The 12616-nt window shown below is 35.7% G+C and overlaps 2 protein-coding genes across 7 annotated transcripts; one reads left to right on the forward strand and one right to left on the reverse strand.

Annotated features, from left to right (window-relative positions):
* The first annotated feature begins 380 nt into the window (after positions 1 to 380).
* On the forward strand, positions 381 to 1220 carry LOC149933931 (uncharacterized). The gene is made up of 2 exons (XM_090153366.1): positions 381 to 691; positions 754 to 1220. Exons 1-2 carry the CDS (start codon positions 418 to 420, stop codon positions 1218 to 1220), a joined length of 741 nt encoding a protein of 246 aa, XP_090009492.1. The 5' UTR covers positions 381 to 417.
* A 1970-nt stretch (positions 1221 to 3190) lies between these two features.
* On the reverse strand, positions 3191 to 10755 carry LOC149933932 (uncharacterized). Of its 6 annotated transcripts, none has more exons than XR_016472310.1 (8): positions 10510 to 10755; positions 9551 to 9659; positions 8400 to 8624; positions 7030 to 7190; positions 6015 to 6100; positions 5665 to 5946; positions 4554 to 5135; positions 3191 to 3744 (listed from the first exon to the last, which is right to left on the reverse strand). XR_016472310.1 is itself a non-coding variant. In XM_090154312.1 (5 exons), the coding sequence occupies exons 1-5, from the start codon at positions 10665 to 10667 to the stop codon at positions 6388 to 6390; spliced, it is 657 nt and encodes a 218-aa protein (XP_090010438.1). In that variant the 5' UTR covers positions 10668 to 10755; the 3' UTR covers positions 6208 to 6387. The 6 variants fall into 6 exon arrangements, 1 of the variants encoding a protein (XP_090010438.1); XR_016472307.1 differs by having other exon boundaries at positions 3192 to 3744; positions 5665 to 5787; positions 5857 to 6100; XR_016472306.1 differs by having other exon boundaries at positions 5665 to 6100.
* Positions 10756 to 12616: the final 1861 nt, after the last annotated feature.

A 12616-nucleotide genomic window follows, 5' to 3' on the forward strand; every position in this document is an offset into this window, starting at 1 on the left:
AACTGTTATCCTCTAGCACCCGAGAAAAAGTCCATCAAACCTGGAGACCTATCGGAGTTCTCCAAGGGGCAAAAACTGAAAATCCCAATCAAGGAGAGTTTACCGAAACTCGTACCCAATTTGCGCAACAAAGAGAGATACGTAGTACACTACAGAAACCTGAAATTTTACGTATCTAAAGGACTTAAAATTAAAAGTCCATCGAATTTTACGGTTTGATCTAGGACCTTGGTTGAAACCGTATATTGACATTAATACAGAGAAGCGTAAAATGGCGACAAATAGCTTTGAACGGGACTATTTTAAATAATTGAACAACTCAGTTTTCGGTAAGTTCTTTGATTTAAATTAAATTTAAATTATTTAATAATTATTATTTATTTATTTATTTATTTATTTATTTTTTCAGGAAAAACGATGGAGAACCTGCGCCTCCGTATCGACTTTCACCTGGTTCAAACCCCTGAAAAGGCCGTAAAGAAAGCCAGTTCCCCCGCTTTTGAGAGGATTACTGTTTTCGATAAGGATCTTGTCGGAATCCAGATGTTGAAGAAAAAGCTGTTGTTAAACAGACCGATATACACAGGCTTTTCGATATTAGACCTCTCAAAGCTTCTAATGTACGAATTCCATTACGATGTGATTCAAACACAGTACAAAGAAAAAGCTAAACTTATTTTTACAGACACTGGTAAGACATTTAAAAAACACACACATTTTACGTTTAAACTAATAAATTGTATAATTTTACAGACAGCTTAACGTATCATATTGAGACTGGGGACTTGTATGAAGATTTTTCCGCGCAAGCTGATAAATACGACTTCTCCGGCTATCCCAGCGACCACCCTCTCTTCAGTGAAGCTAACAAGAAAAAACTTGGCAAATTTAAGGACGAGCTTGACGGAGTTCCCGTCATTGAATTCTGCGGATTACGTCCAAAAATGTACTCAATCTTGTCGGTCAATAGAGAGAAACGAACCTGCAAAGGGGTCTGCAAGCGTGTAGTCCAAAAGCGCATGCGTCATGAACAATACCGCGATTTTCTATTAAACAGTAAAGTAACCGTGGAGACAATGAAGCGTATTTTTAGTAAAAAACATGAATTAACAACGGTGCAACAAACTAAAATGTGCCTCAGCCCGTGCGACGATAAACGTTACATTTTGTCTCACGGAATAACAACGTTGTCCCACGGACATTACCGTATTGAGAAATGAAAACAAATAAATTATTTCAAAATATTTATTGCATACTTTTTATACATTAATTCCGTAATCATACGATCATTTACATTTTTATCTTTAGAAAATGTTTGTAATATTTTAAACATTTTTTATACCCCTACACCGATTAATAGAGAAATATACACAATATCCGCGACATGTTTTACTAAAATTACCTTGCAATTGATAGGAATTATACATAACAGTTAGACTGTTGCGTTCTACAAAATTGTTAAATTTAAATAAATCTGTGTGGTTTCCATAGCTTTCAAAGAATTCAGTGTTCTTTTTCCTTGAAATGTAGATGTGTCGGTGTTGACGATGTATAGCGAGGGGAATGTTTTGACGATTTTGGGTAGCTGATCTGCTGGGTTGCGGCCCGTGAACGCTACAATCTTTTACGTGATCGTCTCGATTTTTCTCCGCATTTTTACCGGTAAATCGATGAAGACAATACCGACAGTAAAATTTAGTATGTCGATTTTTAGTAAAACTACCGAGAAGGCGACTTAAACTGTTGATCAAACAGTAATGTTTTTCGTGACCGTTAGTAACCAACAACAAGTCAATTTCGCGTTCTTTGGGTACTCTCTTCTCACTGACGTAGCGCGGAAACACTTCTTTTTCGTAAGCGAACACGTTGATGGATAAATTGTTCACCTCCTCGAACCTTTTAAGTTTCTGGGAGTTTAATTCAAACGGAAAAGTTATTCCCGAAACGTCAATTTCGTGAGTGAACTCTCGATAGTGGCTTACACGGTTAGGATGATTTTCGGTGGCATGAAGACGGGCTAATATCGACCATAAAAAACACTTATTGTCCACCGACTGGACGTTCACGAGAGCTCTTTTCTTTTCAAGACCGTATGGTAACAGGAAAAAATTGGCTCCACCTACGAGCGGTAGGTATTGGATAATGTTGACCTGAAGATATAGGATTCTATCTAAAATCCCACCGCTACCTCTATTTTCATACTCCGCCATAGATTCGGCAATTTTCTTTATGCTAGGATCTATTTGACGCGGAATAACGTCTGCCATCAAAGTAGCGGGAGTGTATCCTCTAAAATACGGAGTAAATACAGCTTCGGCTTCAGAGTTAGCGAGTTGACGAGTGTATCGCGCTTGAATGGTCAAATACCATTTTATGCCGGCTTTTTGCGTGAGTTTATTCCGGAGGTAGTTTTCCAAGACTGCGCGGTGCTGGTTAATGAATAACGTCGGTTCCGTAACGTCATCAGGTGCTGTGATTCGAGCGGCGAAGATAGCGTCGCCTAACGCGTTTATTTCTTCTAACTGTCCAGGTTGCTTTCCTATCCCCGGATTATCTTCTACGATGGGTAGGGCGTCTAGTTGTGGTTGAACTAGCGCAAGCTGTTGGTCTGGCGGTTGAAGTTCGATGTCTTTTAAGGTATCTAAATATTTGGATATCCCCTCGTCATCCTTGCTAAGAAGTTCGGGGACTTCGTCGCTTCGTGTAGCACCGTCTGACTCTGGTTTCGTGGTTTCTAAGGTATTCATGTATTGAGATATTCCCTCGTCATCGTCGCTAAGAAGCTCGGGGACTTCTTTGCTTCATGGTGGGTTAACTAATGAAAATTTACCAGCACGAAGTCTTTTTGGTTCATTAGGAATTGGAGACGCAGATCTTTTCCGACGTACAGTGAGGTCTAAAGGCTCGTCAAAATATCTTCACCACTTATTATTATTTAAAAATAAACGGGTCGGTTTACTGTTCGTTCGATGTAGAGTTTCCTTTACAGGGGTACGAATTAACTGGGATATGTTTTTGTTTCTTTCAATCGTGAGATAGTGTAAATAGTTCTTAAATTACAGCAAAAACGTTCTTGTGTCGCCATCTGTCCCAATGTGACTTTCTTCCTAGTTACACGTCAGTAAATCTGCCTATACTTTCCTATTTTTATGTAAAATATATTACGTATTTGTAGGTTAGTGAGCTTATAACAAAATATAATTCAGGGTACAGTTACAAGATATTTTTATTGAAAAAATCTTTGAAACCACTTCAACAATATTTTCGTACACCCAGTCGGCGTAAATGGCACATTTTTCTAGTGCGCAATAACGCGCCGTTTGATGTTCGAATAAGAATTTAACAATAGGCGATTTATCTAAGATCATTGCTTTTGGACAACCCACATCATTAAGGTCCTTCACTTCACGCTGGATAATGCTCGACAAAAGGGCGCACTTCTCTTTGCCTTTCGAAAAGACGACGTCGTAGTCTCGAACCATCATCTTAACACACTTGGGCATCATCCTACATGAAGTGAAACCATCATTCCACGAAACTCCACTGATGTTTCTGCTCGTCCATGCATTCTGTTGACGAGATTTGATTGAAAGCATTGCTTCGCTTTATGGTGGTGACGCTATTTTTGGGACAGCTTCGACTGACGCACACGCAACCTCCTTCATTATCTTCGTCGGCCCACCTTCATCAGAACGTCCAGTCAAATATTCCGCATCTACTATGATTGCCAAGAAGTAATATTTCCTACAGCCAGGAATCAGAATCAGAATTTTTAATTATTTAAAGTTGTACAAAAAAGTGACATTAGCGGGCCAAGTCTTCTTGCGACTTATAGCCCGCTCATAAGTTATTATTTATATAGTGCTTGTTGAAATATTAGAAAGCTGGAAACTTTCTCGAACGTAACATCGGTTTTTTACTAAGCCTTAAAAAGCCAAAAACGTTACCTGGTTAAAAGGAAACACTTGTTGCATAAGGTACTACAAAAGTAATATGTTTAGTTCTAAATGAATGAGTTTTCATCTTTTTCCGAAAGATAATTTTATACGAAATGAATTACTCTGCCTCCATGAGAAGCTTTGAAATTGCCCGGTATTATAAAAATATTACATATAATTTTAATTATTTATACCATAAGAGGATGATAATAATAATAATATTATCTTCTTATACTTAGTTTTAGTAACATTATATATTTTACCTTAAAAGATATTATCGAAAATTAACATTAGTATGTTCCTTATACACGTGAGCCGACGCGTTTCTTATCTGACGCAAAATTCTCATGAGGGCAAAAACGCGTCTTCAATTGGCTTAAAAATGACTTTTTGGCTAGCCATTCTAACCGTTTAACTGACCGACCGGAAAAAGCTCCTACCCAGACGAATTAGGAGATGGGGAGTAAAAACCGAATATCTTTTATTGAAGCGTCCATTAAATTCATCCGTGCCATTTCATTTTTAGATATGTAAATTTGTACGCAATTTAATTCCGTAGAAATTTTGCAGCACATGAAATGAAAACAATTATTACATAAATGCCAAATAGTTTACCGGTGGTGCTAACGAAGATATATTTATCTCAGCTTCTTGCGGCAAATAATCATTAGATTGAACCTGCTGCGCTCGAAACCATAAGTTCTTTGAGGATTTCAGTCCGCTTAATTCTTGATAAATTATATGGTATCCTCTCCAATGTCAATTAATTCTGATAAAACCTTACTTAGAGACTCATTTCTAGTTGTTCTCAGTTAACCACCATATTTTGTGAAACAATCATTTGCTATTTTTTCAGAATCCTCTTCAGTAACAAAAATTCCAATTGGTTTTGTTTCCGTATTTTTGTTTGGCTCGATTCTGAATTAACCACTTCCGCTATTATGGCCTCAGAATCTGAAGTAGCCTGTAGCACACTAAGTACGATTTGAATTTCCTAGAACTCTTTACACATCCAAATCTATATATTCTTCACACATCTTAATCTATATCTTCTTCACACATCTAAATCTATATATTCTTCACACATCTATATCTATATATTCTTCGACTACCAAATCACAACTTTCAATTTCCTCTTCTTTAACTCCTTTATTATTATCTTCTTTGGTGTTGTTGCTATAATCTGGCACTGATATCCTAAAACAAAACCAAATTTAGCCAAGTACTAATAGAAAAAGTCAAAAAAATATTAAAACTGCCATTATAATTATAAATTTTAATAATGTGTGATATAAGGTCTAAAAAATATCTTATCTTTGTACTTTGTTATCACGTTATCGCAGTTGGCGTCATTACCCCCTTTTTATTATGTAAATAATCATGCTTTAAATATATACGACTAAATGCAAAGATTACTCATTGTTGTACCGTTCTTGATCAGACAAATAAAATGTATCTTTTTATATATTAACTTCGTGTAGTCATAGACATACGAAACATAATGCGACCAACTCTAAGTTCATAAAACAAAATACTACCCTTATTGAATAAAATGATCTTCGTGTAAATCGTTCTTCTTCCTTTTTGTTTCATGAATATTTTCGCCATTAAACACACGAGGGCATGAAACATTAATCCTAACTGACCAACTTGTTTTTGATGTGTGAGTAAATATAGTCCTAAGAGAGAAGGTGTTGTTTTTAAATTTTTTAGAGTACACACTTACTTTTTATTCAAATATTGTACATTCACTTTAGGCCATTTGTTTATTTCACGCCTCGTAAAGAAGACGTTGCGAACGAAAACTTTCCAATTTATGCCAGTGGCTTGATTTATGATAACCCATCATCTACCCATTTTAATTCGGAAGATATTACGAGAAATCTTGCGAAAAAAACCACAATTCTTAAGGGATTACCTAGTTTATACTTGGAGATAATGACTATGTTGATATTATTTTTAGTGTTGCTCCCAATCCTCGCCATGCTCAAAGAATAAGTTCTTCCCCCTAAAAAATTCAATCAGCTTGCTAGTGGTTCCTTGATAATGATGTTATCTGACGCCATGGAAGCATACACCGAAGACGCTTGGCCGGAGACATATTAGACCATTATTATCGCTGATATTCTCAATATATCACAGAAAACTCCAGCGGCTTACAACTGTAAATGACCAAGACGAGAACCTAAATTAAAACTTCTTATCAATGAAATATGGAAAATTAATAATTATATACTTAGAAACTTTATTAATTATTTATATACATTGTATCATAATAACGTTATTTGCAAGTTTATAATATATAACATTAAATAAATCTGTATTTTGGATAATAACAGAAGCGTATATAGCAGCAATTAATCTTTAGAATGTAGATAACAATATAAAACGAGTAGGATAAACAATTGAGCCAGAATCGATTCCCTGTCGGTGAATTGTGGTATCCATATTATCTGTGAAATTAAATGTTGCAATTATGTCAAAGTTCAAAACTAGTATAGACATTATTTTTGAAAGTAGGTTTTTTCTAATTCATGAAAACTTTGTTTCAGAATAAATTTGGGGAAAATTGAGAAAGGTTAAGAGGTTGAAACTTAGCAATATCTGAAACTTAAACGTTAGTTCTCCTTAAATTAAAATGTATTTTCAGTCCTTTTTTGAAGAGTTATCTAAATTGACTGGTTGAACGCTTCAAGAGTTAGAAACTGACTTAAGATACAGGAAGATAAACAATATTTTTAAAAAATTGGAAACCTAAGAAATGGTCCATGCAATTATGAAGTGTTTTGTGCTCCTATTTATCAGTGGCGGTGCCATGATATTCTTGGCTCATAAAATAAATGGTGGAATATTTCTTAGAACTAAGTAATTTAACAAAGGATTCACAAATTTACTCGGGGGAAACCCTTTTGGTAACTCCTTAAAAGTACACTTCTTACAAAGTTTTGGAAACCAAGGGTGATAACTAATATCAAGCATACGTTATAATAATAATCTTAGGTGGATATTTCTGCCAGCTGATTTTCAGATGCTTTTCGTAAACACAATATTGAATAGCTAGCTAAGCTAGGTTGTAATTTCGTATATGTACCTGTCTGAAGACCTTCGCCTTGAGCTGGGTTCCTCGTCAGTGGCCCCCAAAATCGCTTTTCCCAGCAAGTATCCCAATCCCAGTATCGCACCTCCGGCAACAAGCACTGTTTCCACCGGATGTTCTTCGATCCAATTTCCCACTGACGAAAACACTTTATTCTGTAAGATAATTTTGTATGCATTAGGAGTTTGCTTTTGCGTCTTAGCAGTTTAATGCCAGTTTTGATGGGAATTAATGTAAAACGTTGGTAGTGGTATAACTACGGACAGTTGAGGCCAGTGGCATATTTTTGACCGTTTAACATTAATGACGCACTCTTCCATGCGGAAGTTTTTATTATGAAAGAGAAAGGGTGGTTTTTAAGAAATATTTTTGAGTACTTTATTACACGAAAATATAATGTTAAACTGTACGCGAAAGCTAAGTTAGTTTTTATTGACATTTTGATTCAACAAAGAATACGAAATCTATAAAGCATTTTTCACTCCTTGTGAGGTGAGAAAAAATTCCTAAGACTTGAGATTTTTAACGAATTTGTTGGTCAAAGTTTGAAAATTCTGCCGGTTTTTATAATAAAGGCAAGGGTTGGATTAAAAAATATTATTTTCATACAAAAGGATGTAATCATTGTCTGATTTCGATTGATTAAAATTAGTAATAATATAAATCCATGTAGTTTGGTCAGTTATCACTTGCGATATATTTTGGCAAGAAGGAATTTCGATCCCCAGGTAAAATACGAAATATCCGAAACTATGGTTGCAGCATGTGTAATCCACTATCTTTTGGCAAACCTCGGAAATTGGCAAGCCGGCTGAATGTATACACGCACCTCTATTTGGAATTAATATATAATTTTGCAAAAGTCTTCATCAGGTGGTTGTATGGGGAGCAAAAAAGGCACCAAAAATGGATTTTCGCTAATCTCTACGTTCGTATTTAAGTTAGACATAACATGCGTTACAAAATTGAGGGCCAGTTTTAAGGTTATTCTGCATCTCCGTTGACAAAAAACGAAACAGTGCTTTGAGGCGTGTTTCATGTATAACATTAAAACTGATATTGCGCGATAACAATTGTATGGATAAATGTGGATAGAACCTTTTTTGTAGGACATTGCTTGGCCTTAAATTTTGTATCTCTATAACTTCAACAAGAACGTAGATATTAGCGAAATGTTTTAGTGCCTATTTTCCGCTATAAAACATTTGCCGTACAACAAATTGGATAAAAAATGCCTATTCCCGAGAAAAAGGATTAAAATTTCAGTCAGTCGGTTAACATCCGATATTTTAATTTACTCTTGTACATAAAATACGCGCTAAAAATTAGAATACTTCGGTTTCAAAAGATATTTCAGAACTTACCCAACCGCCATATTGTTCCACTAAGGGACAGATGCGTTTTTTTAGGTATTCGTAAGTTAATCTGATGAAATTTTTTTCTGGAAGCAAGCTCACTGCTACGTCCATCAGATAAAAAAATGTTTCTACGTAATATTCAGCATCGGAAGCCTTTTCTGCATTATTTTCGCAATATTCATCAGATACTTGTTGGAATGTGGAGAATGAAGGGTTTTCGTATCGAGAAAGCTAACGGAGTAATGATAAGGAAATATCAGCTTTTTGGGGGAAATTGGTAAATAGGTCTACGGCAGTTATGAGCGCAACTTTATTCATATGAGAAAATCGTGCCATTCTGGATGAAATGGAAATGAGGCTGGCTTCAAATATGCCCTTAAAGACAAGAAGGCCTATTTCGCCTATGAAATTAGCGTGGCTTAAATTCGTAAATTCTGCTGATTAACGTAAGCTAGAAACATTTGCCTTTATAATTTTTGTATAGGTTTCGAGGGTTCTGCTACCCATGCTGGTTTTGTCACCTGTCCGGGCTTGTGGACGCTGGCGTAGGGCATTCTGATGATAGGCCTCCGGTGGTGTGGTTTTTTGTTACCGGTACACCGGGCTATAAATTCTGACAACATGTATAGGTTTCGAGCTTGGCATTAACCTAACCACGCTGGCCTGAATAGAACTAAAATCCAACGTTATCATAGCTTTTCCTTTTTAAAAGCAGTTTTTGAGAGAAAGCTTGGTCCATGCGGTAAAGCTTAAACTTATTTATTGTTAATCAACACTTGGAAGCCGAGTAATTTTTGTTACGTATCCCTAAATAACTTAACCCATACTTGAAAATATAATCTAACAGCTAATGTTATTTTAAACTATAATAATAATAATAATCAGCTAGGCTAATACCCAAGGCACCACCCTAGGCCAGAGTCATCGAGTGACTTTTAAAGCCTTTTTAATTCAGGTGGCCGGGTTACAATGAAACCCTCTTGTAAAAATCAGTATCGAAATTTGACTAAAAATACACAATATGCCTGTTATTTATCAAGAATCCTGCTACTTATGACTAATATCATAAATACACCAACGTGGTAGTAGCAAAAAAAATTCACGGTACGTCTAGCTTTTGGTGATGGTTAAAGTAATTGTTATTCCAGGTAACTTACTTCTCGAGCAACAATAGCTGCCTTTCTCTTGTTATTTCTCCTTTTAGGACCATTTCGAAATTTATCCGCGCACTCCTTTAGTTTTTGGTTTACTTCAATTAATTGTGAGCTAAACGGGAAATCAAACACAGGAAGAATAATTGAAAAATAGAGTAAATTCTGCGAGTTACCCTAAGCGTCTGTGAAACCTAAGGTCAGAAACTAGAAATATAGAACTTAAGTAAATCTAAAAATCTAGATAATTATCATGTGCCTAAATTACATTTTACAAAACATTATCTAAGTGTAGTATAACGGACTTGCTTAGTATTTATGAACTGTGTTTGATTAGTTACGATACACTAAATTATTTATTTCCTTCTTTTTAAAGTCACGACAAGGGATAGAAATGCGTTCCCGCTCAAACAATCTGGATGTTAGTTTCGGTATGTTGGAACCCTTTAAAACTTACATACAAGTTGAAAACAAGACAAAAATATTTCCTGGGTCGTCTACTCGACTACCGCCACATTTTGCAAATGCTCTGTATTGTGGCTCCCCAATACAGTAAATCACCCAATTAGATTTACATATACAACAAATAATTAGGCTGTTTAATCCTGTAACGTTGGAGCTGTAGCTTTAAAAGTGAGCGCCATGTTAGTTACTGTTTCTAATCAATTGACAAGTAGTAATAATTGACATCGTGAGTCGAGCAGTTTAAGGGCTGCATAAGTTAACCGCACGTAAAGCTTTTAAGGTCTATTCCGAAAGGCAGTGGTTTAAAATTCACTACCCCATATCTTGTGGAGATTCACTTCCCCTACGTCATAAACTGGTCTGCTGTGTCGTCTTCCCTCCTACTCTTCTAAGCTTGGAAACGGCATAATCACCAACTGACTTTCGTAATCGATATATTTAAGGTAACCTGCTTAGGTCTAATAAAATTATAAAATGTGAAATATATTTTGAGTGCTTACTTTCTTCTTGGGTTGATACGACTCTCCGCTTGGTAATCTTCCAAATCCGAAAGATTTGTATATGGCAATTCTCGTTCCAAAAACGAACGATACAAGAAACTGCCGTCTTCCACGGCAGTGCCCGCAGCAACGTAACTGCTTGCAGCATATGCAGACATGTTGCTCCAAATTTTAAGACTCTTTCAATCACTTTGATTTGAAATAAAGTAACTTTAGTTATTGAGGCAAAATCACTCTGCCCCTTCGTATAAAGTTTAGTTTTATTTTGCCTTATCTCGCGTATATTTTTATCACCTCTCTTTAACGTTGAGGTTATCTATAATTATTCCGTATATTTTCGGTAAATTCCCTTCGAAGAATTTCTTATCTATAACGAGAATGCATCACCTGAAAGTGTGATATAGGAAGACAGCAAAGGAGTAATAGCAGGGAACAATACAAGCATACACTTGAAGTATCTAAAGTTCCATTGACTCCTTGCTGCATAAAGGTAAGTGCACTTGTATTCTAGATAAGTTTAGCTTACCCCGACCGTTTCTAAGTCTTCCTTAGACATTCCAATTGTGTTTATAAATAAAGTATCCGGGGTGATTTCACGCTATTTGAAAATATTTTTCGGGGGTCGAGTTAAGTGATGAAAACTAAAACTACTATTTGGTTTTTCGCCTTTCGTGTGTTTACACCTTTCGTGTGTTTACACCTTTCGTGTGTTTACACCTTTCGTGTGTTTACACCTTTATTTTGGAACGTCTTTGTTTTATATTCCCTATATGACTTAAATAAAATAAACGTTAAAAACGTTTAAATTCTCGAACAAATTATTGGGCAATTTTGAATTATCACCTTTAAGAGCACACCCTGGAGCCCTGAGAATCCGCCTTATTAGAGAAATTCGTTAAAAAATCGAACATCGAATCGAATCTAGAAAAAAACCGAATCAAATATGAAACAATTCAAAACAGTCAAATATGAACGTTTAACAGGTAACGACTCAAAAGGGAGGGTGCTAGCGGAATATTACCCAATAACCAAAACCTCGCCTCCTTATTTCGATTTCGCTCACTCCACTACAATTTGCCGTTTCCACTCCCTTTCCTAAAACGTTAATTCCACAATCATTTAGGTGTAGTTCCAAAAACGTACTAATAGTCAAGATTATTTATACGGTATAGTTTTAAATTTCAGCTACGCATTGTGACCCGGCCACCTGAATTAATGGCTTTAAAAGTCACTTGATGACTTAGGCCTATGCTGGTGACTTGGGTATCATCTTAGCTGATTATTATTATTTAAATTTTAAATCATTTAATGTATGTTCTACCTAATAAGGTATTACGAATCTTTTTCTTAGAAAAAACCGCTTCTATTTAATTAATCGTAATCCTAGAGCCCTCGCCCTCGAGTGACAGATATATTGTATATTTAAAAAGCTTATAGTATTGTACATAAAACAAATCGCGAAATCTTTTGTATGGAGGTATCACAAGCGCACATTAAATGGAAAACTGACAGAAAATTAATTAATTAAATCACCTATCAGAGCACCCTAATGGTAGAGATATTCAAATTATTTCAAATGAGTTTTATAAAAGCCAGCATCTATTAAATGACACTCGAAACGTTAATTTCTGACCAGACGGTTTTGGAATACAACATTATTGGTGTTAGAAGACCGGCGGCCATCTAGATGACGTCATTACAAAATTTATTATATTTAGTGACTATGGCACCTTCTTGAAAGGTAAAATATTTACAACCCTGTAAGAAAGTGTGTAAACTCTACCTTTGCGCCCTTTAAAATATTGACTGAGAGCTAGTCTGACAATAGACTACAAAACCTAGTAGTTGGAATAGTACCAGCAATGGTCTGGGCGATTTTCTCCCTTCGATTCACTCGGCCGTAGACATACGTTCTTAAACGCTCCACTCGGCGGTGCTTGAGTATAGAAAGTTTAAAATTAACCCCCTCTCCCTCTTTTTAATTCGTGACAAACTCTCATTAAACGTTATACCTTTTGTGTATTGCGTTAGAATAAATATGAATACTGTTATAAAAGATATTACAAGTTTATTGGATAAGTTGACGTGCTCGACTGGCGAAGCCGGG

Source organism: Leiobunum rupestre, chromosome 7 (assembly GCF_980474605.1).
Source record: "Leiobunum rupestre chromosome 7, qqLeiRupe1.1.hap1, whole genome shotgun sequence".
Lineage (NCBI taxonomy): Eukaryota > Metazoa > Arthropoda > Arachnida > Opiliones > Sclerosomatidae > Leiobunum > Leiobunum rupestre.

Bases quoted from the DNA above. Each gene is read 5' to 3' on its own strand.
- LOC149933931 (XM_090153366.1), top strand. From the start codon at position 418: ATGGAGAACCTGCGCCTCCGTATCGACTTTCACCTGGTTCAAACCCCT. The intron at 692-753 runs GTAAGACATTTA...ATAATTTTACAG, and splicing joins ACTTATTTTTACAGACACTG to ACAGCTTAACGTATCATATT.
- LOC149933932 (XM_090154312.1), bottom strand. From the start codon at position 10,667: ATGTCTGCATATGCTGCAAGCAGTTACGTTGCTGCGGGCACTGCCGTG. The intron at 9,660-10,509 runs GTAAGCACTCAA...TTTCCCGTTTAG, and splicing joins CGTATCAACCCAAGAAGAAA to CTCACAATTAATTGAAGTAA. The intron at 8,625-9,550 runs GTAAGTTACCTG...TTACTCCGTTAG, and splicing joins CAGCTATTGTTGCTCGAGAA to CTTTCTCGATACGAAAACCC.